A 26,773-nucleotide genomic window follows, 5' to 3' on the forward strand; every position below is an offset into this window, starting at 1 on the left:
GTCTCGGGCGCCTCCTCGGTGCTCGACTCCTCAAGCTGTAAGCAGCGGAGGAGGATGAAACACGTCAGCGTGATCTGGAGCAAGAACTCAAACCCCTGAGAGGCTAGAAGGCTAGAAGCTGATACTGGGCTTCCCTGCGCGGGGTGCGCTGCGGTTCAGCGGGGTCCCAGACGCAGGCGGCAGCGTCTCCCACTGGCCGCCTACCACTGCCTGCAGGGGACATCTGGGTCTGGCCACAGGGAGGACGCACTTGCAGGCAGAGCCGGCGGGCAGTGGGCGCTGTCAGATACCGGAGGCGGCGTCGTGCGCTCCCGAGAAGCTGGGGGGGAAGGACGCCGAGACGCGCAGTGGGGTGGGAGGGGCGGAAAGTCCAGAAAAGCACCGGAAGGTTGGGAGCGCTCTTCCCCTCGACCACAGTCCTTCCATGACCTCTACTTGGTGCAAAATGGACCATGCTCTAGGGAGCTATCTCCACCCTGCACGTCCCCTCTGCACTGCCGGGGAAGCGGCTCCCGACGCGCGTCCGCGACCCTGGGGGCAGCCTGGCCTCGGCCACCAGCTCAGCAGCGCCCCAGGTACCGAGACACGCCCGCCGGACGCGCGGGCGTTGCCCGGCAACGGGCCGCGATGGGATTGGCCCCGCCCGCTACCGTGACCGCCCCGGAAGTGGCGTAGGCGCCGGGGCCCGCCCCCAGCCCTGCCCCGGCCGAGGAGGAAGTGGAGCCGCCCCGAGCCGCCCGCGTCCAGCCAGAGTCTCAGCCCAGCCGCGCCTCGGCCCATGGCCGCCTACCCGTACCGCCCGGGCCCCGGGGCCGGCCCTGCCGCGGGCGCCGCGCTGCCGGACCAGAGCTTCCTGTGGAACGTCTTCCAGAGGTGCGGCCGGCCGCGCGGGCGCGTGCGGGCCTCCGCTCGGCTCTCCTCGGCCCCAGCCGCGGGCCTCCTGTCCGGCCTCTTCCTGGACTCCGCCGGCCCTGTCCCGGCCCTCCACCCCCATCCTTGGGCCCCACCGCCTCCGCCTTCTCCTGCCGCCCCGGGGCCCCTCCCGAGCTGCAGAGCGGCCGCCTCCCGGGGATCGCAGTCCGCTGGCCCCTGGGCTGGGCCTCCACCGCGTCCCCTAACCGCGCTGCCCGCTGTTGCCCCCGGGGGGAGGGTCTCCCGGGGATGCTTGTTTAGGGGAGCAGAAATGCCAGCAGCCAGGAAGGAAGCTGGGCCGCGCGGCTGCTGGGCAGGTGACCGCCACCGTGGCGCCTTCTGTCCCTGGTCGTCCTTCCAGCAGATGAATGGCCGAAACTGGAGTAACTCATGGTCAAGGAATGGCTTAATTGTCAGAGAATCTTCTGTTTGTGAAAAAGAGAAAAGCTGATGCGGGTGGAATTCAGACAGGCCGTGGGAGAAAGGTTTGACAAAATGGAGAAGGAGCTCGGACTTTGGCAGGGAGATGGCCTAAGACAGTGAAGGAGGCCGGCTTCCGTGTTCCCCGGTGGGCCAACGTGGGAGTGAGCGGCCAGGGAAGGGACAGCCAGAAAGAGTGCGGGGTGGGTGGAAGAGTTAAACCTTGGTGCTTGCTCTGCTTTGCGTTTCCTGCGAGTTCAGTCTCCAGCTTAACTGCTCTTTAATTCTGTAGGGTTGACAAAGACAGGAGCGGCGTGATATCGGACAACGAGCTTCAACAAGCGCTGTCGAACGGTAGGTGGCACCTGGCTCTCAGGACGTGTAAGCTGCAGGCCTGACCACCCATAGTAAATAACTTCTTTCTCTAATTTATTTTCCAAGTCATTATGACTTAATTATTATTGCTGGCCTGTGGTGGAGGTGCTCCTGGTTGTCCCTGCTGCTCTGAGTGGGTCCTTGCCGAGCTAGTGGGGCAGCGGCGTGGATGAGCACAGGGAAAGCTTGAGAGGCGGCTGGGGTGTGGGTGTCAGGGAGCAGCAGGGAGCCTAGCTCTGTGCAGCAGACGTTCTTCACCTGTATGAAGACCATCGACGTTCTCAGGTAATTGCAACTTGGGCCTCCTCTGGAGAGGAGCATCAAGGTCTCAGAGGCACTGATTGAGAAACGGCTGGGGATACTGGAGGCGCTGGCGGCCAGAGTCCAGGGAGGTGGGCTTGTCAGAGGGGAGATGCTCGTCATTCCCTTGAGGGTGCTGGGGGCTCGCCGTGGAGTTACCTTGGTGCCGGTTTCACTGTGATTAATCTATGGAGGTGCTCACTTCATTAACTACCTGGCTGCGTTACCCTTTTTCAGTCCCTCACACACCACCATCTTTTCTGACTTGTGTCTGTGGTGCCTTGGCAGAGGTGTGCTATCCAAGCTGGAAGAGGGATTGATCTAAGAAGTAACGAAGTTGTTGAAAGGCTCATCTTTACTAAACGGGAGCAAGCTGGTGGTGCAGGAGGCAGAGGCTGCCTCCCAGCCTGGGGTGTGGGTTAGAGGGGAAGCGTGCCCCCACTGTCACACACACCATGGATACTCTGTTGTTACTGCTGGTGGATTTGTATTTACAGGTTGCTACAGGGTCATGTTTTCACTAGAGGGTGTCAGTACTGCCCCGAGTTCAGCTGGTTGTTAAAACATACGGCTCTTCAGTCTTCACAAGCACATAGTCTTGAACCAGGAGCCTGCTGGAGAGAGATAATTTTAACAGAAGTGCCCACGGGATGTTTAGTCCACCATTCCTAAGATCTTTGAAATCAGTACCTGATTGAACCCAACCAATAAGCGTGAATCGGGACCATCTCACAGTGGCCCTTGTGAGTCACTTTTCTTGATTTGCCCTGTGGGATTCCCTCAGCGTCTGTTGAGGACAGGTGAGCACTTGCCCCCTGAAGCCGATAATCGCTTAGCCCCGAGGGTGGCTAACGTTTGGCCGCCACGCCTTCTGTGGGGCGGCCCCCTAGGGAAATGACGGTCTCACTCCTCCCTGGGGTTATGGTGCTGCTTGTGTGGAAGCAACGTTGGTAGCTGTTCTGTATTACTTCATTTGTATCTTACAAATCCTAAATCTTTTAACCAATTGCATTTTCTTCACATTAACTGCTAAAATTTTAAAGTTAAATTTCTTACTTGTCGGTAGCGAGAATTTAAATTTTTAAGAGGTGAGTTTTACTGATAGTCTTAGACCTCTTTCTTTCTTATCCTTTTCTCCTCCAGTCCCACATAACTAGGATTTATTTTGCTCTGTGGTAAATATCTTCATAAATTCTGTTAGGTCCTTTCTGCGGTGAGGTGGGTTATTAATGAATACGGATCTCTGGTTCTGTCACAGCCTCATAGCACTTGGCCCAGCTGCCTGTCCTGCTCTGCAGGTGAGAGCCAGGACTGGAATCCAGCTGTGTGCCTCACAGTTAGGTGCTCACCTGAACCCTGTTCTGTCTCAGCTGCCTCTTCACGTTGGCACCCACTCAGTGCGCAGCTGCAGGGAGCTCTGCTCCTTCCGCCCAGAACACTGGCCTTTCCTGGGGGCGGTGCATGGGTCCTGCCTCCCAACCCTGCAGCACCTTCCTTCTCCTCGTTCCGCTGAAGTCGTTTTTGTAGCCACCTCTGGCTACTGGACGCCGGCTTCCTGGAGGGAGGTGAGGCTCTTGTTCATGGTGGTGTCGTTTGTCCTGGCTTCAGTCACCAGAAGGATGCGAGTCAGTTCTCTTTCATCTCCTCTTTGAATTCCCACAGCTGGTGACTTTTGGTTTTTCCCGCAAGAATGGACTTCTGTTTTCATATTAGGACTAGAAGATGAGGCTATTTCAGGACGTTAGTTTAATTAGTTTGTTACTGGTGAGAAAACTGACGCTACAGAATAGCATGGGTCCCTCCTCAGTTAGGTCTGTGCTCTGTGGCTGTTAGAACCCAAGCAGCCCTGCCCTGGAGAAACACTTGTGGGTCCTGGACACTGAGTCCTTTATGTGGCTTGCTTCCCTAGGAGAGCTTCTAAAGCAGCTGCTCTCAGGGAGGGTGCAGTTAAGAGGTATGAAGAAGGAGGGCTGTGCTGTTCCTTTCTGTTTGAAATAACATGTCACAAACTATCTTCACTTAGGTCCTTTTTTAAAAAAAAAATTTATGCTTTCATATTTTTCCTTGGAACTATGGAAGTTAATTTTGCTTGAGCCCCTTTTTTGCATTTCTGTAGGTTTGGGTTAACGTAACATGTTGATATTGATGTATTTTGAGGAGGCATTTTTTAGCTGGACTTTAAACAATAAGTCATGTATTCTTTTTGAGGTTTTTTTTTTCTTTATCAGAATAGACATCACCTTTTCTGGGGATCCCACATTGAGAAGAAGTGAGAGAAACCAGACCACACAAGCCAACAGTTCCATGCAGACTGTTTATCAGGTCCCCTCACTGCACCCCCTCACAGGCCCAGCTTGGTGAGGCTGCAGAGGGCCTGGTGTTTACCTTCCTGACCTTCCACCTGCCTGCTCAGAGCCCGCGTGTCCCCCAGGTGGGCCTGTGTGACAACAGGCTGCCCCAAGAACATTCGCCCCTTTGCCTGGATAGCTCACACTGACCATGAGACTGTGGCAACCCTGCTCCACCACCCCACTCTCCCCGGGCACCTGGAGCCTCCCTGGCTGACGACATGTGCGAGGTGTGGTCACAGCTCTTGATGGAAGGTGAGGGGTGCCCCCCTGCTACGCCCTGTGCCACACCTGGGAGGCAGCGCCTGGTCTCCCTGCTCCTTTTCCCTCCGCTGATTCAACTCTGTGCCTTTTGCCACAAACTGTACCAGTGAGTTTTGTGAGTCTTAGCGATTCATCACGCCAGGGGTGGTCTCAGGGACCCCTGACATGGCCTGTTGTGTCTTCTCTTCCCAGAAACTTGCACAGTGGAGTTTCAGGTGGAAGCAGAGGAAGGTGGGGTTGCTTTACTCCATGACCATGACCGTGGCAGGTCCCACTCTGGGATGGCTGGAGGGTTAGCCCTCCCCTCCAGCCAAGCCTGTGACCACCAGGTCCGCATTGCCTGGTGCAGAACCGGAGACGCTACTGTATCTGTCAACTGAGTGCACAGTTTTACTATTAGACTCTTAGATTGTTTCTGATCTTCAGGAATGTGCTGTCATAGAACAAGTTTCTAGAAGTGGTGTTTATCAGACCAAAGAGATAGGTGTTGCTAAGGCGGTCGGTAAGTGTTCACGCTGCCTCTAGAAAGGCCGTGTTTCCAGTCATGACTCTTTGAGGCCGTGGTTGAAGGTGCCTGCTGGGTATGGAACTCGGGAACCTGAGAGGCACCAGTGTCCTGGCAGATTCCACATGGGCCTGCAGGACTGTTCACACACCTTCCTATGTGAACTCTCTGGCAGAAACGCCCAGAGGGCTGGGAGTCCCAGGTCTGATGCAGTAAAGTGGAAGGAGATCACCAGTGATGCTGCGAAAAGTCTGATTCTCCCCCCCCCAGAGATTCCTGGTGGTCAGGTATTTCCATGTGGGTGTGCTGGGTGCTGTGACGACTCAGCCCTTTGTCTCTTCCTGAAGTCTGAGTTAGTGGTCAGGAGGATACAGTTTCAAGAAGGAAAACCCACTGGAGAATGGAAAGAAAGAATATATTCTCTCAGAGCAGGGTTTCCCCCGTTGAGGAGGGTCGGATGTAAAGTCCTCAGGTCACCTGTGTGCTGAGGGTTAAAGAGGAACATGCTGAGCATCCTGATGTGACTGCTTCCCCCCATGGAACTGTGGCCTATTCGTCCCCAAATTATGGGTGAAAATAGTTCTGTGTACTCCATTTACGTGGAAAATACTGTGTATGTGTCTGTTTTCCTTGGTTCTTGCAGGTGAAATTGAGGCAAGATTTACAGAAGTAACCATGTATTTCCAGGTGGAAGTCTGTCAGGAGATCTTTTGTGAGCTGTAGTTGTGACATTCCCAGGTGTGTTGGTTACTGGGAAAGGCGGGTGAGAATGTGTGACATTGGGGCTGGCCCAGAAAATCTGGGGCAAAGGTCATGGGTGGTGCAGGCTCGTGAAAGCAGTCTTCCTGCTGCCCATCCTGTGAGCCCATGGGCTCCAGCTTCTCTGCAGTGTGGTGCGTGTTCTCACAGACAACGGAAGATTTTCAGGCAGACACTCCAGTGTGTTTAACCCTTGGTATAACTGGACATTAAATGCCTGCCTCATTAGGGGCTGTTAAGCTTTGGTGTTCAGTCTGAGAACCAGGCAGCAGGACTTGGCACGCGATAAACAGTCAGCCAGCTGTTGGCTGTTGTTACTACCATGGTTTCTGTGCAGAGCTGGGCCCCGTTCAGGTGACAAGAAGGACCAGTGGGTGTACCAGGAGCCTGCCTCCACCTCCTGTAGTTCGCCAGCCTGCAGGTCACCTGCCAGACAGGCCACCTCCCTCTGTCCTTGACTCAGCCCAAGACAACCTGTTGGTCTCCTGAGCCTGGGACCCCTGCTGTCCCCAGGGCCACTGGTGCCTCCAGACCACACCTCTCAGCAGGCACCATCTCTACACTCCAGGGGGGCTTGGTGCTTACATGAAAAGTACCTGTGTTTGTGGCATCCTTTAACTGTTTCACTTGTATTGCTTCTATTTAAAACTCGTTTGGCCAAGTCGTTAGCTGATGCGGCCAGTGATGCCCCTGCTCACAGTTGGGAGGGACGGTGCGTGCAGCCTCTGCGTCCAGGGTTGCTGAAGTCGCTCCAGCTCTGCACAGGCAGCTCTGTTCTGTGAACATTCAGGATTCCTCTCCATGTGGCCCCAGCCTATATCAGAGGTGGAGGGAGATGGGAAAGAGTCTCGTGGCTGCATTTGGTTCCTCGGGCTTCTGCTCAGTGGTGGGTTATGTTCTGTGGAAACACCAGTCAGCGTGGGAGGAGCTGGAAAGTGAGAGGTGGGTGAAGAAGCCATTTTCTCCTTGCAGAATGCTCCTCTTCCTGCTGGGTTCTCTGCAGCACGGTTTTCTTTGTGCGCTGGCGTCAGTTATGCTGACCTGTGATGCTGCTGTGCACGACCTCCTGCCTGCTCTCCCCCAGCGTCTGTGAAAACTGTGTGGAGATGCTGGCCCACCGCCCGGGTGCCCTTGAAGGGAGGGCAGCCCCACTTACTAATCAGGGGTCCGCAGGGGAGGGGGAGGGCGCTGGCGGGGCAGATGGAGTGACTTGGGGGCCAGTGTTCGGGGCGCTCAGGAAGGCTCCCCTGAGGAAGCCTGTTACAAACTGAGGCTTAAGGAGAGGCAGAGGTTGGGGTGAAGGTGTGCATGGGTTTGGGGGCCACGCTGGGCGTGGAGAGGAGTGTGTGTAGGGGCCGTGTCTGGTGGTCATGTCGGTGGTACCTTTAGTAGCAGCTGCGGCCAGGTAGGAAGGGGTGTTGCTTTGTGTGGGGTCCGGGGATGGGTTTGTGTGCCACCGAGAGCTGAAACAATTTGTATAGAGAAGAAAAAAGGGGTGTTTTTGTACAAATAGGTGATGGGGTGAGGCACTGCTTTCCCTCCACATAAAAAATGTTTTTACATTCTTTTTCTCACTATTAAAATTGATTAAGGTGTAAGTCACTGTGAAAACAGGTTCCCGGGTATAAAGGTATCTGGTGAACACTCCATCATCACAGCTGATAAATGGTTCTAAATTATCAAGTCTGTCAGATTCAACAGTTCCTTTGTAACAAATATCTGGCAACGTCCCCATTACTATTCTGAAGGGAATCATGGAATAATCTATCCTAACCTTTCACAATTTCAGAGAAAATAGTATGATGCCCAGACTAAGTTTAGGAGAACTTGAAGCATGGTTTTATGGTGTGCTTTTCAGCGTGTTCTGGCAGGACTGCCCGCTCCATATGCAGAGCTGCTGTGAACGCAGTAGCTGCAGGGCGCAGGGTGGGGACCCTGGTTGTGGGAGCAGTAGTGCCCTGGGGGTGGGATTTTGTGAGATGGTAGTTGGCGACATTCCTAACAAAGCTAGGTGCCGCCTTCTGGGCTGCCTGGTGGCTGTATCCTGGAGAGTTTAGTGACTGTTAAAATGGTCGTCTCTGGGTTATACAGGGAAAAGGTGCACTTCCCGGTGCAGGTCTTCAGGAACAGCCCTGAGCTCCTGGCTTGACCTGAGGGACTTGACTGTCTGGGTGGACAGGACCCTGGCTGACCTGTGGCCCAGGGTCTTCATGCTGAAAGCCCGTCACTTACCGTCTCTGGCTCCTGGGTGACTGACTGGGGGCCGGTTCCTTGTCCTCCTTTAACTGCTGCTGTTTGTTTCTCAGGCACGTGGACTCCATTTAACCCAGTGACTGTCCGGTCGATCATATGTGAGTACGGGTACCACTGTCCTGCCTGTGCCCCACCCTGCCCCCAGGACTCTGGCTGCAGGGGCGTGACCCTTTCATCCTGCCTCCCCGGCCCTCGCTGACCTTTCCTTTCAGTTTCTTGACTCTAAAGATGTCACGTACTTCCGGGACCAGTGCGTTCCACACATGGTCCGTGTCTTGCGTGGCTCATGTGACATTTCATTGACCTTTGATGTACCTCTGACCCAACCAGGAACACTCAGACTACCTAAAAAGAGGTCAAATGATTTATTATTTTCTCTGTAGCAGGGATTCAGACTGAGTTTTTATATATACATCTTAAGCCATTTTGTATGCAATTATATATAAATGGAGTTACAAGTTCTTTCCTAGTTGAACTTGGAATTAGGCTGTTTTGTTTTTTGGTTTTTTTTAAAGAAAGGCAGGTCTTACTAAAAAAAAAGTATAAAGCCAATAGCCTTTTTCTCAGTGGAGTGGCCTCCCTTGACAGCGGACTCCTCTGAGCCCCAACTTGGGGCCAGGGGTCCTCTGGGGAAGGGAGGGGGCGGCTCCAGGAATCAGGCGGTGTTCCAGGCCCAGAACCGGGAGTGGGAAGGGCCGTGGGAGGGTCGGGACCAGCCCTTCAACCCTTCTGGCCAGGTCTCTTCCTTAAAGTGGCTGTGCTGCAGAGAACCTGCTCGGGTACCGTGTTTTCCTCGTGGCTCTGCCGGGTGTTCGGCCTGCACCTTGCTTCCCTGGGACTGACTGGCTGGGCCTCAGGCCAGGGACGGAAACGGGGCTGCCAGGGAGGGACTGATGCCACCCTCTCTCTCAGCCATGTTTGACCGGGAGAACAAGGCCGGCGTGAACTTCAGCGAGTTCACGGGCGTCTGGAAGTACATCACGGACTGGCAGCACGTCTTCCGCACCTACGACAGGGACAACTCGGGCATGATCGACAGGAACGAGCTCAAGCAAGCCCTCTCAGGTTTTGGTAAAGCGCGGGTCTCCACTGCATAGCTGTTTCACTTTGGAACCTGGGGCCGTGAAGTGGGTCTCTTACTTTGTGCAACTTAATGATTTTTAACACAGTCTATGTGAAAATTTTGTTTGATTGCACAGATTTATATTTTGATATTGTTTATATCATGAAGGCTTATATTTGATTTAGTCTTTGATGCGGTTTTTCATCCAAAATGAGACAAGGGCTATGCAGTAGTTTGTCTTTTGTGAAGTGGAGTGATGTCACAAGCACACTGAGAATGTGACTTCTGAAACAATTCAAAGTGAAGAGGTGACTGTGAAGCGGCGGGGGCAGCTTATGTCTCCTGACAAGTGGAAACCCACAGTAAGAGTGCAAAATGCCCCCCAGAGACGGGCCTGTGAGCTGCACGGAGGCTCCCATTCTCAAGTGCGCGTCGGCACGTGTGCACGTGCCACATGCGAGGCAGGCCTGCCTGTGTGCCCTGCTTGACGTGAGCAGTGTCCACGTGGTGCCTTCCAGAGTGGGTCAGCGGGCCTCCCGGTCCCAGTGCCCTCATGGGCCTGAGGGGCAGTTGGGGTTTCTTATTTGTGGAGGAAGGACTGAAATGGTCAAGACTTGCAGTCATCACCCCAGGATTCTGATTTGTTTGAGAGGATTTCTGTCAGCCGTCTGTTGGCTGGCCCTTCTGTTAGATCACAGTGTAGTTTAGGTGTTTCAGATTTTAATAACATACGGGAATTACATTTTAGTTCCTGTGTGTGCCCCCTCCCCTGCTTTCTCTGGGCGTGTACTTTGTGGCTGTCTTCTGTTTCTCTCCTTTCTCGTCTTAGAGGCCCTGGGCCCCAGGAAGTCTGTGTTGTGAGCTCACCAGGTGTGGGTCAGGATTTGGGCAGGACATTGACCTCAGGTCCTGGAATTAGACCTGGGAGTGCAGCTGGCCTTGCTGCATTGTTGAGGGTTGGGTCGGCCGAGTTGGGGTCCCAGCAGATCCGCAGCAGCCTCTCCCCTTTCTTGAGCCATTGGCTGCATGTAGACACGGGTGGTGCCCCAGTTCCTGACTGGCCTCCGCCTTTTTTCTCCGGCTTGGGTGATGGCGAAGCCATTGCGGCGCCTCGCTAGTTCTTAGGAATCTTTCCTAAGGGCTCACTCTGTCCACCAGGGACGTCTGTTCCCCGGGCTGGCAGGGTTTCCACCCGCCTCGCCCTGATCCTCACTGCTGCTGAGGCGGGGCCCCGCCATCGGTGTTGAGGGGGCAGGCCTGGACCGAGAGCCTCAGTGTCCAGCAGAGCCTCGTCTGGTTCTGGACCTCAGCCTTCCCTGCTGTCATGTCTCGTCTGTCCTTTCCTAGTCTGGACAGGAATCTGTCGCATGGCGATGGCTGGACAGGCACTGCCCCAGTCCTCCTGTCCACATGCTGGATGGACACTGCCCTGTTCCTGTGCCCCAGCCTGGGCCACTGTCTTACTGCCCACAGGTGCAGGTGCTGGGTGTGAGGAGGGGTCCCGTCCAGCACCTGCTGTCTCTCTTTTCTAAGTCAGAGTCCTGTCTCCTACTCAGCTGCAGGGAAGGGGGGTCCTGGATTTAAGGCACAGGATGCATAGAGCACGCTGACCACTTTGGAAAGTACAGTCAGGTGTTTGCATGTTTGACTCTTTTTCAGTAAAGTGATGAAGTGCTCACACAGGTAATTAACTGTGGCATTCACTCAGACAATAGGTGTACATATCCTTGCAAAGATTCCAGCAAGACTGAAAACCAGTAGAAACATTTTGGCACCTGGATCTTGTCTCCTGGATAAGTGAGGATACGGCAGTCACACAGGTGGTGGGATTAGGAGGGAAGGGAGGGGGAGAGTGGTGTCCTCACTTAGAGTGGCCCTGGGCCTCCCGCGTTGCAGCCATCCCCTGCTGGAGGCCTTCTGAGACACTCTGTAAGTTGAATGTGGAGGTGGTGACTCTGCCTGACCTGGGTGACCCTCCAGGGGCTTTGATGTGTGTGAGGCGGCCTTGCTCCTTCCTCGTGCCTTCGATGTCCTGATGTCAGTGTGCTGATGGGTGGGGGTGTCCATCAGCTAAGCTCCTGTTTCCTTTAGTTGACATTGTGTTTAATTGGGAACCTTCGTGAGGGCTTATCTTGTGAGGCGTTCTCTAGTAATGAGTAACCCAGGGCAGCTAAGTTACTCAGAACTTCACATCTTGGTTAGTAACCTGGTAAAACTCATCAGTGAAGGCTTTTAAGAAGGTCAACTCTACTGCATCCCAGAAGACCCTGTAGGGTGACTTGTGGTTGGTGGTGTAGCCCTCAGAGCTGGAGTGAGCTTAGTGGGTTCACGTGGTCGCCCACCAGCTCCCAGCACAGCCTTGGCCTCCGTTTACTCTCGTCCCTCCCAGAAGGGGCTGCTGGTCGCAGTGTGAGACAGATGTCACTGCACAATGACCGTGTGGTTCTCAGTGGAGGAAGAGGCTGGGGTCTGTGGGCAGGGGTGTGGGTGTTGACTCTGCTCTCCCCCTCAAGGGTACCGGCTCTCCGACCAGTTTCACGACATCCTCATTCGCAAGTTCGACAGACAAGGACGAGGTCAGATTGCCTTTGATGACTTCATCCAGGGCTGCATCGTCTTGCAGGTGCGTGACTGCCGGAAGCGGGGCGGGGGGGTCCCGCTCTGGACGTGCGACTTCGCAGAGTCAGATGGTGAGACTAGTTCCGGAGCTGGTAGGAGGGAGCGTGCTTTCTGGAGAAGTAACTGTTTCTTCTGTTAAATGGAGACGTAGACAGGGGTGCCCTTTTTCCCCGGAGACGCCCGAGGGACGTCCATTTGAGGGGGCTCCAGTGGGCTGACTGCATGAGCACCGTGGCATTTATTATTTTACCCTGGGAATTGGGTCGTGATCCTCACGGTGTGCTGCCTTCGAGTGTGAGGCCAGCCCCGAAGCTGGGGGCACTGGAGGCTCTGTCTTAGTGTTGGGAACAGCGTCTGGTGGGGCCGGTGGTCTCAGTGGCTGCTGCTTCACACTTTCTGCAGTGCTTCCGTGGTTTCCTTCTGTGGCCTCACGACTTTACCAGACGGGAACTAGTGCAGGGCTGGAATAGGCACCCAGAGGCGCCTCCAGGATGTAGGGCAGGGGTACTCACACCCTCCCTGGCTGTTTCCACACGGACCCTGCTCCTGTTTGTAGGTAGGATCCAAGTTCAGCCCCTGGGTAGCAGGATCTGAGTCCTGTGAGGAGCTCGCTCGGCACCTTTGCAGGCCTGTGGGCTGCTCTCAGACTGGCGCCTGGTCCTGCCACCCCTGGAGAAGGAGCCTACAAGCTGGACAGAGCTGGGGAACTGGAGAGGAAAAGCAAAGCCTCAGACCACACGCAAAAATTCTCAAAAGCGTTTTCCTTCATTTGCCTCTTTCCAAAAAGAAGGCTTTTTGAAAACTATTTTTTACACAGCAGTGTGAAAACTTTTAGAAATCTTGGGAAAATACAATGAAGTATAAAGAAAGGAAGGCCACCCTTGTTCTCCCAGCGGGAGTCCACTGCTGCTGGTGGCTCTGTGGTTTGTTTCACACCCATGTTTCTCACACTAACACCTGCGTGGACCACCACCTGTGTCGGCCCCGTTTATCAACCTGCCCAGCACAGGAAGGGTGGGACCAGGGGCCTGGCGACACAGGGGTGCAGGTGGCACGGCTCCCAGGCCAGGCTCCAGCCTTGCCCTTGGCCCCTTGGCAGTCAGCTGGCCACCAAGGTCGCCATGAGCCTGAGGTGTTGTCTCCTCCTGTGTCGGGACTCTTCAGGGTCTGTTATGGTTGCCCCACATCTGCATTTCCGTGGCACTTACCTGACCGTCCCTGCTGGCAGGTGGCCAGGCTTGTGAACAGACTGAAGTGGAGCCCCTTGGGTGGAGGTGGGAGTCAGGCAGGAGGAGATGGGGCAGGCGGGTTTTGAGCTGTAGGGGGTCGGACGGGGAGGTGGGGCAGGCAGGTCCTGAGCTGGCTCAGAAAGACCCACCCTTCTGGCTCTGGGCTTCCCCTGCTGGGGGGGAAGAGGGGGCAAGTTCTTAAGGAGGAGCCCCAGAGGGGACTGGTTCCCCTTTGTCCTGAGCAGCATGTGTCCAGAGCAGAGTTGAGTGGTCAGGGAAGCCCTCCAGGAGATGGTCTTAGAGTGGGAAGGGAAGGCCCAGGCTCGCCACTGGGGAAACGGCCAGGACCCAGGGCCGGGGTGTGTAGCTGATCTGGGCCTGCAGCCCACACGTGGCCTCTGACCCCTGTCATCCTACCCGACCCCCACATCTTCCTGGTAGAGCGGCCTGGGTTGGGGGTGGTCAGGGGCACTCCCCCCACCCCCTCCAATGCCTTCCTGCGCTGGTCTCAGGATTAGGGGTTGTGAAGATGTGAATGCTTCTGAATTTGGGTTCCTAAATGTCTTTTTACCAAACACGTTTTGTTCCTTCTGTTTAATAAGTATCAGGTCTAAATATCTGTTGTCTTTTCCTCAGAGGTTGACAGATATATTCAGACGCTACGACACGGACCAGGATGGTTGGATTCAGGTGTCGTATGAACAGTACCTCTCCATGGTCTTCAGCATCGTATGACATGGGCCTTCTGCAAGTAACCAACATGGCTTATGGATAAAAGAGACTGAAAATGCCAAATCTCTTAGTTTAACAAAACGAACACGGATGCAGTTAGATACTGTTCCTGTTTTAGGTTTTGTATAATGAATATTTGGGGACCCAACTGTACATATGTGGATAAGCTGGTTAATGTTTCACAACTGTAACAATAGTCGTGTCAGATGTAGACATTTGATTTGAGACTTCACCTGTGCCATGAGGTGAGATGTAATGATGTTTCAGGTCTTCTGCATGCACAGAACTCATCATGTGCTTTTCTAGATAGCTCCCATTCTAGAGTGAAGACACCTTATTAGCCAATAGGAATTTTAAATAATATGGAACTTGCACAGAAGGCTGGTCACGTGCCTTACTTTTTAAAGAGGTTTACTGTATTCACTTGCATTTGCAGCACAAGCAATAAAGCACACAGGCCCTTGTCCCCAGCTGGCTCCTTCTGGTCGGCTGGGCTCCAAGGGTTCCGGCATCTTCCGGGGTAACCCCTGGCTCTGCTTCTGGAAATCCAGAGATTTGCCCGTCCTCCGTGATAGGAGTTGGTCTGTATTTGTACAGCGTTGGGCGCACAGATCCAGATTTGGGTTAGAAGGGGGTGGGATTTCTTTCACTTGCTAACAACGCCCCTGTGCGCCAGTGGCGGTCTGTGAGTTGCGAGCGAGAGGTGCAGCCAGTGCTGTGCCTGCCCCGTGGAATCGCTTCAGGCTCTCCTGTCTCCCTCCCTTCGTGTGCTTCCGCAAACCAGGATTCGGGGCAGAGGCTGTGAGGGACTTGGGGTTCTGGGTGGGTGCCAGGGATCTGTAAATGGGGCTGGGGCACCAAAAACTGGGTGTCTGTGGGGGTTCGTTTTGGGGACCTGTGCTGGGTGGGGAACTGGGGGCTGTGGCTTCCTGTCTGTGGTGTCTGTGATTGGAGGGAACGTCACTGACCACAGTATACTGGGTCGGGGTGAAGAGTCTGTGGCTCAGAGACCGGCCTTCTGAGCTAGGGGGTCGGGGGATTTCCACCCATTTCCATTTGGGGGCCTCTCTGGATTTCAACACACTCGTGAGGGCACCAGCACGTGATCCCAAGTTCTACTCCAGTGAGGTCAGTCACAAAGTTTTTAACTTTGAGAGTCCTTCAGAACCCCAGGCCCCAGACTCCCTGAGGCCTTCATGAATCCAGAACCCAAGTTCCTGACTCCCTGAGACCTGGGACGTCTGGGTGCTCAGGTGGACTCAACATCTTCCAGCTGGTACTCCACCACCTCCATCTCCTCACCCCCAAGGCACCGGTAGCCTGCCTCCCTGTCCCCTGTACACAGCGGTGTCCTTCCTCCCCTGGGGGGCCCTGTGCTTAGCTGTCCCTTGACCTGCGCTGCAAGGTCCCCAAGCTTAGAGTGAGGGCGGTGGGAATCCACCTCGCTGATCTCTGACCCCACAGGCTGCCCTCTCCCCCACCACCACTCCGCAGGCTGGCTCTGCCTTCGTCCTGGATTCCTGGGACCTGGAACCCCTCCAGCTGCTTTCAAGCAATGGTGATTCATGGCCTCGGAGCGGAACCTGCCCAGTGCACAGTCGGCGTTTGATCTCTGCAGGTCATTGGAGGCCAGCTCGCACCTGCGAGTGGCCATGCTCAGGCGCATCCCCTGATTCAGGGACATGAAGGAAGAAGGGGAGACGATTTTGAGAGAAGGTCTGATTGTGGGTGGGTTTTGGTCTCTCAGGGAGTGGCCATGGCACCAGTGAAAATAGTGTGGGCCTGTCAGCACCTCACAGGTGGATGGTTCAGAAGTACTCAGGTGTGAGGGACAGACACAGGTGTGTGGTAGAGATACAGGTGTGCCATGCAGATTCGCTCAGGTGTGCGGTGCAGACGCTGCACACCGTCAGTGGAGTCCAGGGTTTTGGCCAGTGAAGGTACGTTGAGAGGCAGGTAGGGGTGTGGGGGGTGGGGACGTGGCTGCCCCCGTGGAAGGCACGAGAGGCAGGTGGCCTTAAGGGTTGGGGGTCCGTCCTGAGCCCCGTTGCTCAGCAGGCTGCAGGAAGGTAAGGACTCCCCTGGATGGGCCATGGCTGCTTGGTCTCGGAGGCCAGTCGGCCACATGGGGGCAGTGCAGTCCCACCCAGAGGGACTCACCTCCCCCAGAACTGGAGCCCTGACCTCAGTGACCAGCCGGCTGGGAATGTACGGAAGCAGCAGTGCCACCAGAGGGCCCCCGGGCTGAGCTGTGAGGACAGCAGCAACTGCCCTAGAAAGTGGCCGTGAAGCACGCAGGATGCTGTGTGGCCAAGATAGTCCCCACAGAATCCCCGCTGGGTCCTCCTCCTGTCGCCCGAATCCCTCTAACCGAGGCCCCCCCACCCACAGGACCAGCCTGCTGCCCTGGGAGGCGGGGACTGGACAGGGGGCTGGGCAGGGTGTGCCCCCCTCACCTCACGCCAGCTGGCAGAGTGGGGCACTGTACTGCTCCGTGGCGTTTACGAGCACCTGTGAGTGTGAGTGTACATGCTTATTTGATCACTGTCTAGAGGCTCCAGGAAGCCAGCCCACGACCACGTCTGCCTCTGAGAGTCGGCACATGTGCACCCCATGGAAAGATAGTTAAAGGTGGAGATTCTTACCTGCTGTGTGTGTCTTAAACTGTGCATAACATAAAATTGCCAATTTTAACCGGTTTTAAGTGTGCTGTTATGCAGTATTAAGTACACTCAGGTGTGCCACCACCATCGCCTCTGTGACTCTTCATCCTGTAAAACTGAGCCTCTGTCCCCCTGAAAAATGCTGCCCACCCCCTTCCCCAGCCCCTGGCCCCCGCCACCCTGCTTACTGTCTCTCTGCACCTGACTCCTCTGGGTCCCTTGCACGAGTGGAATCCTACAGGGTTTGTCCCTTGCGACTGGCTTATCTCACTGAGCGTAGCGTCCTCGAGGTTCACATGTTGCAGCAGGCGTCGCAGTGCCCTTCCTCGGTAAGGCTGGAGAGTCCATTGTGTGAATGGACCACACTGTTTATTCGCTCATCTGCTAATGGACACTTGAGTTGCTTCCACGTTTTGGCTACTGTGAATATGCTGCTGTGGATGTTGGTGTACAGATACCTCAAGACCCTGGTTTTATAGTAACTGTGTTTACTCTCGGGAGGAACTTGCATACTGTTTTCCACAGTGGTTGCACCCCTTTACATTCCTACCAATAGTGCGTAGCAATCCCAGTGTCCCCACATCCTCGCCACCTCTTGCTATGTTTTGGTAGTAGCCATCCCAACAGGTGTGAGGTGGCATCTCATTCGTGGTTTTGATCTGCATTTCCCTAATGATCGGTGATGTTGAGCATCTTTTCATGTGCTTGCTGGCCATTCATTAGTCTTTGGAGAAATGTCTGTTCAAGACCTTTGCCCATTTTAACATTGGTTGTCTCTGATTGTTGAGTTGTAGGGTTTCTTCATATACTCTGGATATGAATTCCTTGTCAGATGAATGATCTGCAACATTTTCTCCCATTCTGTAAGTCGCCTTTTCACTCTATTGATAATGAAAACTGATGCACGAAAGTTCTAAACTTTTAAACATGGTCCTACTGTATAGCACAAGAACTATATTCAGTAACTTGTAATAACCTCTAATGGAAAAGAATACAAAAGAGCGTATACATACGTATGTGTATAACTGAATCACGATGCTGCACACCAGAAACTAACACAACGTTGTATGTCAGTGGTACTTCATTTAAAGAAAGTTCCACATTTTGACCTAGTCTAACTTACCTTACTTTCTTTTGTTGCTTGTGCTTTCGGTGTCATATGCATGAAATCATCACCAGACCCAGTCACGAAGCTTTCCCCCTGTGTTATCTTCTAAGGGCTGTATTTCTACATAGGTCTTCATCCACTTTGAGGTGATTGTTGCACGTGGTGGTAGGTGAGGGTCCAGCTTCAATCTTTTCCATGTGGATGTCCATCTCCCCACCACCATTTGTTGGAAAGAAAGTCCTTTCCCTCCTGAATGATCTCAGCACCCTTGTCAAACATCATTGACCATATGTGTGAGGGTATTTCTAAGCTCTCTTTTCTGTTCCATTGGTCTGTACTTACTTGTTTTATACACAAGAAAGTGAAGGCCCAGGGAGGGCCCATAGCTGGCAGAAGTCCCATGATGAGTGGTGGTTAGGCTGGGATGTGGATGGAAGGTGCCCTGGAACTTGCCCTCTTCACGCTGGGAGGTGGGGAGCATGGGGCACCTCTGGCCCGCCCATTCTTCCCACTAGACAGCACCCAGGACAGCTGCGCAGGGCCTCCTCTTGTTATGTAGGTTCAAACCAGCTGCCAGCAATTCAGAGAAGCTTTAAGATGGCAAAGTTCCCATTGAAATTGCCTTCAAACAATGCAAAGAGCCATAGAGGGAAACACCTGTCCGCAAGCCCCCAAAGGGCAAATTCCAGGGAGGCCGGGAAGATTCAGGACAGCAGTGGCAGCCAAAGGGGTTGAGGGAGGCCTGGGGGCTCCCTGTGGGGCGAGCCCTCTGCCCCTAGGCAGCTCACAGAAACCCACCACCAAGACCATGCCTGAAGACACCCACTGCCCAAGCCCACCACTCCGTCCGTCCAGGGCAGTGCCTCCCTGTCATGTGAAGCACAGGAAGGTCCACCCGACATTTGTACAAGGGGCGAGTCAGGGACTAGAAGAAACACCTTAGAGCCCCTGCAACCTGCAGCTGCTTATCTCAGAGACGGCTGAAGACGCTGCATGCATTAAAAAGGAATCAGTTCTAGGAGAGGGAAGTAGTACAGAATGAGAAATCACTCTTAGAAGTTAAAAATAGAGTATTTGGAAATATCTGGAAGGGAAAAAGTTAAGGACTAGAGAAAACTGTAGGGAGGAAAAATTCAAAACGACAAAGGGGCATTTTCCAGGGCTAAGGCTGGTGAGGTGAATTTGATGGACAGGCAGGGAGGACCACCAAACCCCGGCACAAGGAGGGAGGACACAGGTGCAGGGCATGGGCAAGGGGCCGGAGCTCAGACACGTGGAGGGAAGCGGTTTCCAAGCTGAACGTCCTGGGTGAATCAGGAGATAGTTTCCGATAAATGTTCCTCCCACATTCCGTTCCTTTAACTGGGCGGTTGCTGGAGGGTGTGCTCCAGCACAACGGAGTGAGTGGACCTCGAGGAGGCTGGCTGAGCGGGCAGTGGCCTGGAGGGACCGTCTGTGTGGGGTGTGGGGGCTGAGATGGGCTGACTCATGGAGCTGCCGAAGGATGTGGAGAACAGGCAGGTTCAAAGAAAACCAGGCAAGTGAGTCATTGTTCACTGGGGGCTGGGGTTGTGCAAGAAAGGAAATAACTCTGGGGAGCTGGCCTCTCCCCACTCCTTCCGCCCCCCCCCCACTGCCCCCACAGTGGCTGATTCTGGGCTGGGAGGCTGCAGCAGGTACAAGGTGGATGCAAGTTCCTGCACTGCCCTCTCCCCATAGACCCCAAAGTCAGGAAGTGACGGACGTCGGGTGGCTCTGCTTTAAGCTGAAGGAAATGGGAAATGACAAGCCAGATATTCCGGGAAGACTGTTCCAGTCAGAGGCAACAGCACCTGTGAAACCCCTGGGGAGGCCCGGCTGCTTCTGGAGCAGGCAGAAGAGAGGGCAGAGCCTGGAGGGTCTTTGCTGCCCACTCTTCGCAGGCATGGGCTCCCTGCAAACCCTGACCCCGCACATGAGTGCCCCGGGCAAAGCCAGCCTCTGCCTTCCTGGCCACAGCCCCCAGGACCAGCCAGTTCCAGGGAAGGGGGCACCATCCCTCCCCTGCTCCATGCCCCAGGGCAGGCTCATGGTTTCCCACTGGACCCTCAAGTTGGGTGAGACCCCCAAGGGTCTGCTGAGGGTGGGGACGTGCCCACCACTCCCAGCTCCTGCTGACAGGAGCCTCAGAGGAGCAGATGCCTGCGCAGGGCCAGCCACCTGGTGGGCCTGGGGTCTGCAGGGGCCTCAGGGTGACTGGCGCAGGGCTGCTGGCAGCAGGGTGGGAGTGCTGAGAGGTGCAGGTGAGGGCTGCAGTTAGACCCGGACAGGACCGGCTCTGCCCACCCCCTGAGGGTCTCTTACCTTCTGACACCTCATCTACTCCCGTGCCCATCCACCACAGCCAACACCTCTGGTGTTCAGCAGCAACCCTGGAATCATGTTTTATTGACTCTAATGTCCCGCTGAGCCAGTGGAGTGCCTGGTTCATTTCTGCTTCACTGCCTTGCCAGATACCACGTGGCTTTAATGCAGTCCTGCACCCTGCGCCACACCAGGCCCTTCCCAGATGGACACCCACTAGGGGGCCCCGCCCCTTCCTGGGGCCTCTGTCCCGGGGCCTCCTGGGGGTGGAGGGTTTGGGGAGGTGCCTGGGGCCCCCACTACTGGGCCCTTCTCCACCTGCAGATGGGGACCCTGAGCCCTGCAAGGAGGCTCCTGCAGATGCGAGGGTGCAGGTGCGTGTCGGCCACCCCCCCCCGGGGCCTGTCCTGCCCCTTCCTGCCCCAACCCGGCCGCAGGCCAGGCTGCCCCAAGCTGACAAATCTTGCAGGATCCAAGCTTTTGCCAAGAGTGGGAAGCTCTGCCTGGCTGTCCACCTCCTGCACGGAGGTGACTTCTGATGCAATTGAGGCTGGACAGGGAGGGGGACTCGAGAGCTACCCACAGAGATAACAGCAGGGAGCCACCCAGCGGCTCTGGACAGAATGCTCCACGTCCTCCTCCGGCCTCCAGGGGAAGTGAGGTGGGAGAGAGAAAGCACAGACCTGCACAAGGGCTGCTCAAGTGACAGGCACTAGCTATCCCCGACCAGGAGTGCAGTCTGGCACCTGTGCTGGGCACTGCAGGGTGACAGCACACCTCTGTCTGCCTCTGAGGACGGCCTTGGCTGTCTGGGGAGGGAGGAGGACACTGAACCACTGGGAGAGGGCAGGCGGGCAGGGCCAGGCTGGCAGATCATGCTTATGTGGCTGTCACATCACTGAGCTCCCAGAACGGCCACATCTGGGACACAGACTTGGGGACACAGAAGTGGGCAGTGGGGGCTGGGTGGCACCTGGGGGATTTTGTCTTTTCCCAGCTCTTCCCTGATGGGTGTGGGTCACCCTCCCACCCTGGGAGGACAAATGATCCAGGAAAGAGGAATTGGTCCCCCGCTGGTTGAAATTGTGGGTGGAGCGGGAGGACTCAGCAACTTGGAGCCTGTTTGAAGTGGGGGGTCCTGAGCTGGGAGGGGTCTCTGAGGAGAAGGCTGCCTGAACTGTGGCCACAGAGGGGAGAAATTGCGGGTTGGGGGGTGTGTCCAGCTGTATTTGGATCCATGTGATGGGAGTGGGGGCAGAGTGGTCACCACGGTGAAGACGAAGGGGCATCCAGACATTTGCTGCAGCCTGCTGTGTGTCTGCACGACCTGTATGAGCAGAAAGCCCTGAGTCACGACGCTCCAGTGGGAACGCTGCCCAGGGCTCCCACCAAGGGGGCTCGCCCTGGAATCCTGGGACATCACAGGTGACACCTCCCTGAGAAGGGTTATCCTGTTTGTGTTCAGTCCCGCCAACCCACAGGGTCTGCAGAGCCCACAGGCTTTGGGGACACAGCCGAGGTGGGTGGTTTGAGGGCAGGAAGGGGAAGTGGACACTTTGGTTTTCTCCTGCATGTTGGCTGCATAGCTTGACCTGCCCCCAGGAAGCGGCAGCAAGAAGCAATGAGGAATCTCACTCAGGCTGCTTCCCGATGGGACAGCGTGGGTAACTGGGACTGGTGCCTGGACGGCAACCTAGAAAGGGTGCTCTGAGATATGTAGGTGCTGTCTTTCCATGCAGGGGACATGCTGGCTCTTACAAATCCCCAGATCCTCAGGGTACCCACTCAGGTGTCCTCACCCACCTTCTTGGGTCCGAGGGTCCCCCACAGGCCTTGGATATGACAGGACAGACCCACCTTACCTCTGCCACGCCAAGATGTGGCCCCTGAATGTCACACACATGCTTACTTATTCTCATTAATAAAAAGACAACCTACAGTAAGATACAAAAGCACTCCATGCTCCTTGCAAAATGTTCAGGAGTTGTAGAAATTTTAAAAAGTAAAAAGAAATTAAAGTTCACTTGTAACCTAAGTTATTTGCCCAGAATTTTTCTGTGCATAACGCACTTTACAAAACTTGGATCAAGATTTAACTGTTGATTTTAACAACTTAAAAAATACAGCAAAACAAAAAGACAACCTATGGAACAGGAGAAAATATTTGTAAAAAATGAGACTGACAAGGGCTTAATTTCCAAAATATATTAACAGCTCATACAACTTATTAAAAAAAAAAAACACCCAATCCAAAAATGGGCAGAAGACCTAAACAAGCAATTCTCCAATGAAGACATACAAATGGCCAATAGGCACATGGAAAAATGCTCAATATCACTAATTATCAGAGAAATGAAAATCAAAACTACAATGAGGTATCACCTCACACCAGTCAGAATGGCCATCATTCAAAAGTCCACAAACAATAAATGCTGGAGAAAAGGGAACCCTCCTACACTGCTGGTGGGAATGTAGTTTGGTGCAGCCATTATGGAAAACAGTATGGAGATACCTCAAAAGACTAAAAATTGATTTACCATATGATCCAGTGATCCCACTCCTGGGCATATATCCAGAGAGAACCTTAATTCAAAAAGAAATATGTACCCCAATGTTCATAGCAGAACTATTTACGATAGCCAAGACATGGAAACAACCTAAATGTCCACTGACAGATGACTGGATAAAGAAGATGTGTTATATTTATACAATGGAATACTACTCAGCCATGAAAAATAATAAAATAATGCTACTTGCAGCAACATGGATGAACCTGAAGATTGTCATTCTAAGTGAAGTAAGCCAGAAAGAAAAAGAAAATACCATATGATGTCACTCATATGTGGAATCTAAAAAAAAAAGACAGATGAATTTATTTACAAAACAGAAACAGACTCAGACATAGAAAGTGAACTTATGGTTACCAGGGAGGAAGTGGGTGGGAAGGGATAAACTGGGAGTTTGAAATTTGCAGATATTAATGACTATATATAAAATAGATAAACAACGAGTTTCTACTTTAGAGCACAGGAAACTATATTCAATATCTTGTAGTAACCTGTTATGAAAAGGAATATGAAAATGAATATATGTGTACATATATATACCTGAAACATTATGCTATACACCAGAAATTGACACAACATTGTAAACTGACTATACTTCAATAAAAAAATATAAAAATTTTAAAAATAACAGCAATATAGCTGCATGCTGTTTCATATCAAAAAATAATATAAGACTATTTACTCAGCTGACACTTTGAGCCCCGGCTCTGCTGTGTCCTTCCTTGGATAAAGGTGAACAGAACAGACTTGGTGGGTTTACCTGTTAGCAGGAGCAAAGAAACACCTGCTGTCATTTCAGGCAGGAATATGCACTATGAAAGCAGAGCAGGGAAAGGAGATGGACAACGTGGACTTCGATCTGGGGTGGACGTTCTCTCTGAGGACACAAGATCAGGGAGCTGGTCCCGCTGGTGTTTGGAGACGAGCTTTCCATGAGGGCAGCAAGGGGAAAGGTCCTGAGGCACACGTGCTGTCTGTGAGGGTCTGTGAGGTGTGGAGGGAAGCTGGGGCTTTGGGCGGAGGCAGGATTTTGCTCGTAGCCTGGTAGGTGCGGGAGTGACACCCTGGGCTGCTAGTGACTGAGGAGGGGTCGGGGGTGGGCGCTGGAGCGCGGTCGGTAGGGCTTGGATAAGGACAGCAGTTGGTGCTGAGGGAACGCAGGGAACCACGGAGGGGGTAACCGAAGCAGGACCCCGAGTGAGGACAGAGGCGGCAGATCGGTCTGAGATCTCCAGGGGCCCCACAGACATTGGGCGGAGACCCCGGGATGTGAGGCCAGGCTCACAGGGTGTCCCGGGGGCTCCGGTGTCGTCATGCGATGGGAGCCCAGTGAGGGAAGGGAGTGCTTTCAAAGTCAGGATGTGTCCGCCAGACGGTCAGCATGGAAGAGGGGGAAGGAGCAGCCCAGGGATGGGATGGGCCCCGCTGGAGGCCTCGGGAGAAGGGATGGGGGGTTCGGGAGCCCACAGCGCGGGAGGGCGTAGCAGGCGTCCACCGCCGCTCACCCGCCTGGTGCGAACCAGATACGCCGAGACTGAGATTTCGCACATACTGCCCTGTGGCTCCGGGGAAGTTCAGGGTCAAAAGTATTATATTAATGTTTTTAATTGTAAAAATCTTTAGTCCTTTTGATTCTAGTAACAACCCAGTTGGAGCAGGCGGGGCAGGACACGCTACATAATCGAATCCGGGCGCCGGGACCCCGAGGCTAGTGGAGCCTGAGCCTGGCACCTCCGCACTCAGAGGTGCGCGCTCCGCCTCGGCGGGTGCAGGTGGAAGGGGCGGGTGACTAGGGGCGAAGAACAGAGGGCCTGGGGCTCTCGCGGGGATCACGGGGACCTCGAGGGGCGCAGGGCACCCCAGAGCCGACAGACCCTTGGGGAGACCACGAGGACGCGAGAGACGCAGGGCGGGACCCCACCGTGGCGCCCACGGACCATGGACCACCGACCTGGGCGGGGATGCGCGCGCGCGCCCCCTACCGCCTCCCCGGCTCGGTTGGCTCCGGGGCGGGGCGGCTCGCGTGCCGGGGTGGGGCCGTCCTTCCGCGGCTGCAGCCGCCGCCTGGTCCCCGAGATGCGAGTGCCGGCAGTCGAGCCGCCACAGCGCCTGGTCTGGGCCGTCTCCTCCCGCGGGCGCGCCTGAGCCTTCGCGCCCCGCTGGCCGGGTAAGTGTCCTCCGCCGGCCCCGCTCCACGATGGAGACCCCTGCGCAGAGCCCTCTTCCCAAGAATCCCCCTCCCTCCGGCTCCCGTTCTCAAGTCGCCAGGCCAGGGGTCCAAGGGGCAGCAGTCACCTAAGAATAAAAACTGGACTTCTGAGGGAAGCCGGTCCGCTTCCACTGTTCGTGGTCCCCCAGTTTCCCTGCCCGGGAGCGTCAGATCCCACCCGTGTCGGGGGAGATGGGCTCCTGGCCCTTTGCTCTTGGCCCAGTTTCTTTCGGAAACGTTTTGGGCACTTCGAACTGGCCCGCAGAGCTGCCCCAGGGCAGCTGGTGGGGAAGGGCCCCTAGCTGGTATCCCAGAAATGAGGGTGCGCAGCTCGGCCTCCTTCAGGGCAGGGAGCACCAGGCTTGGTTCTCACACTCGGAAAGGGCGGAAGGCGCCTGTTCCAGGAATTCGCTGGGTTTCAGTTAGTGGTACCAATAAAGTTTTTTTCCCTAATGTCTTACTTTGAGTGGTGGAAAATCCCAAATCATGGATACTTTGTGAGAGGTACAGGCCCTCAGGGACCTGCCCTGAGGTTGTTGCTGCTCTGACTCCCACTGGGGAGGGGGCTGCCCAGAGGGCAGGTGACCAGCCCATCAGAGGTCAGAGGCCTTGGGCAATTTGCCCTTGGGTTTCTCCCTCTTTCCTGGTTGGTTTGAAGGACTGGGGCTGGAGGCATCTCCCCACCTTGGAAGGGTCCAGTGGGTCTCCAGCTGTGGCCGCCCCATGACTCATGCAGGGCCTCTGTCCTCCAGGGGCCAGGCGCAGAAGCGGGTGCGTGACTGCGTGCCCTGAGGCATCTGCCCCGAGCTCTGGGTACGAGACAGCTGTGAGCTGGCCCTCTCCCTGCCTGGTCCGCAGCCCAACCCCCCAGGGGCACTCTGCAGGCGGCCTCTGGCGGAGGCGGGCTCCTGAGCCTGGCCAGCCTCCGCCCAGCGTCCGCCATCAAGGCCTCAAGCCTGGCTTCTGGGCCGGAGCCCCATGGTGGTGGCGGAGGTCTCAGGACCCACTCAGTGCGGCCCTGACGGGTCTGTGCCGATGGCCTTAGCCATCCAGCAGCTGTGGCTGGCAGGCTCCCTGTTTCCGGATGAGGACTTCCAGGTGGGCACCGATGGAGTTTCCCTCTTGGTCCCTGTGGAACGGGGACTGGGGAGCACACACCGGGGCGGAACCCGGGCACCGCTGCGGGGCATGGGGCTTCTTTTATTTTTGGTTTTTGCTTATGTGTGTTTTCTAAAATGGAAAACCACAAAAGGTTCTTATAAAAGTTCAGATTTCTCAAGAAACACAGCCTGCTCAGAGCGTCTGTGGAGGCTGGCGCCCATCCTGCCTCAGGGGCACATTTCTGTGGGGAGTTTGGTCCAATCCAATAGGGGCTTCATCTTTTTGAGGGGCGTGCACAAGTATTTGTTAAATGGAGCCTACATTTAGGATTCCTAGGGCAGGACTCGGCCAGAATCGGACCCCAAGCTGTGGCTTTTCCAGGGGACTCTGCTGCCCCTTTGACTTCTCCCCGACCCCAGCAGGGCACCTGGAGAATGTGATCTGCCCAGCTGCTCTTTGCCACAACCAGTGTTGTAGGGCCATTCTGAACGCTGAGCTGGAGACATGAAGGGGACGTGGCTGTGTAGGCCCCTGGGCAGGCGGAGTGCGAGGCTGGGGAGGGGCTGTGCTCTGGAACCTGGGTCCCATCTCAGCTCCTGCCATGGGGAGGGGATTTTGGATGAAGGAAAGCGAGGAGTTGGCACTGCCTCCCCTTCAAGTGTCCCCCCACCCCTCCTCATCTTCTGCGTTGACCCCCACGGCACAGCACCCCTGCTCTGCACCTGGATGGTCTCCTGGGGCTGGGGAGGTCAGCTGCCACCTTTCCCTTTGACCGTGAGGGCTGCCCAGTGGGTTGCTGAGTGCCCAGCTCCTCTCAGGGTGCGGGGAGGCATCCCTGGCCTTCGGCCTGGCCTGGTGCGGCTATGGCCTCTCCTGTGTGAGTTGAGGAGCCCTGTGGTGCAGGCGGGACGGCCTTGCAGGCGGCTCCATCCACCGAGGGAAGTGCAGGCCGCTTCCGTGGTGGCTGCGGCTCAGGACGAGACCGAGAAAGCTGGACCCTCCC

The 26,773-nt window shown here is 55.1% G+C and overlaps 2 protein-coding genes across 4 annotated transcripts in view; both read left to right on the forward strand.

Annotated features, from left to right (window-relative positions):
* The first annotated feature begins 689 nt into the window (after positions 1–689).
* PDCD6 (programmed cell death 6) lies at positions 690–14,245 on the forward strand. 3 transcript variants are annotated; one of them, XM_074355478.1, is made up of 6 exons: positions 690–873; positions 1,625–1,686; positions 8,190–8,234; positions 9,049–9,201; positions 11,713–11,822; positions 13,684–14,245. In XM_074355478.1, exons 1-6 carry the CDS (start codon positions 779–781, stop codon positions 13,780–13,782), a joined length of 564 nt encoding a protein of 187 aa, XP_074211579.1. In that variant the 5' UTR covers positions 690–778; the 3' UTR covers positions 13,783–14,245. The 3 variants fall into 3 exon arrangements, with proteins under 3 accessions (XP_074211579.1, XP_074211577.1, XP_074211581.1); XM_074355476.1 differs by having other exon boundaries at positions 694–873; positions 9,049–9,207; XM_074355480.1 differs by lacking the exons at positions 690–873; positions 1,625–1,686 and adding an exon at positions 5,790–5,862 and having other exon boundaries at positions 9,049–9,207.
* A 9,901-nt stretch (positions 14,246–24,146) lies between these two features.
* Positions 24,147–26,773, forward strand: part of AHRR (aryl hydrocarbon receptor repressor) — a 67,195-nt gene continuing 64,568 nt past the window's right edge. Inside the window, exon 1 of the mRNA XM_045506899.2 lies at positions 24,147–24,627. The gene's annotated coding sequence lies outside the window, so the exon portion shown is untranslated. The remainder of the gene's footprint in view (positions 24,628–26,773) is intronic.

The sequence above is a fragment of the Camelus bactrianus genome, chromosome 3 (assembly GCF_048773025.1).
Source record: "Camelus bactrianus isolate YW-2024 breed Bactrian camel chromosome 3, ASM4877302v1, whole genome shotgun sequence".
Lineage (NCBI taxonomy): Eukaryota > Metazoa > Chordata > Mammalia > Artiodactyla > Camelidae > Camelus > Camelus bactrianus.

Excerpts from the sequence above, each read along its gene's own strand:
- PDCD6 (XM_074355476.1), top strand. The coding sequence starts at position 779 with ATGGCCGCCTACCCGTACCGCCCGGGCCCCGGGGCCGGCCCTGCCGCG. Across the intron at positions 874-1,624 it reads CTGTGGAACGTCTTCCAGAG|GGTTGACAAAGACAGGAGCG; the intron begins GTGCGGCCGGCC and ends TTAATTCTGTAG. Across the intron at positions 1,687-8,189 it reads TCAACAAGCGCTGTCGAACG|GCACGTGGACTCCATTTAAC; the intron begins GTAGGTGGCACC and ends TTTGTTTCTCAG.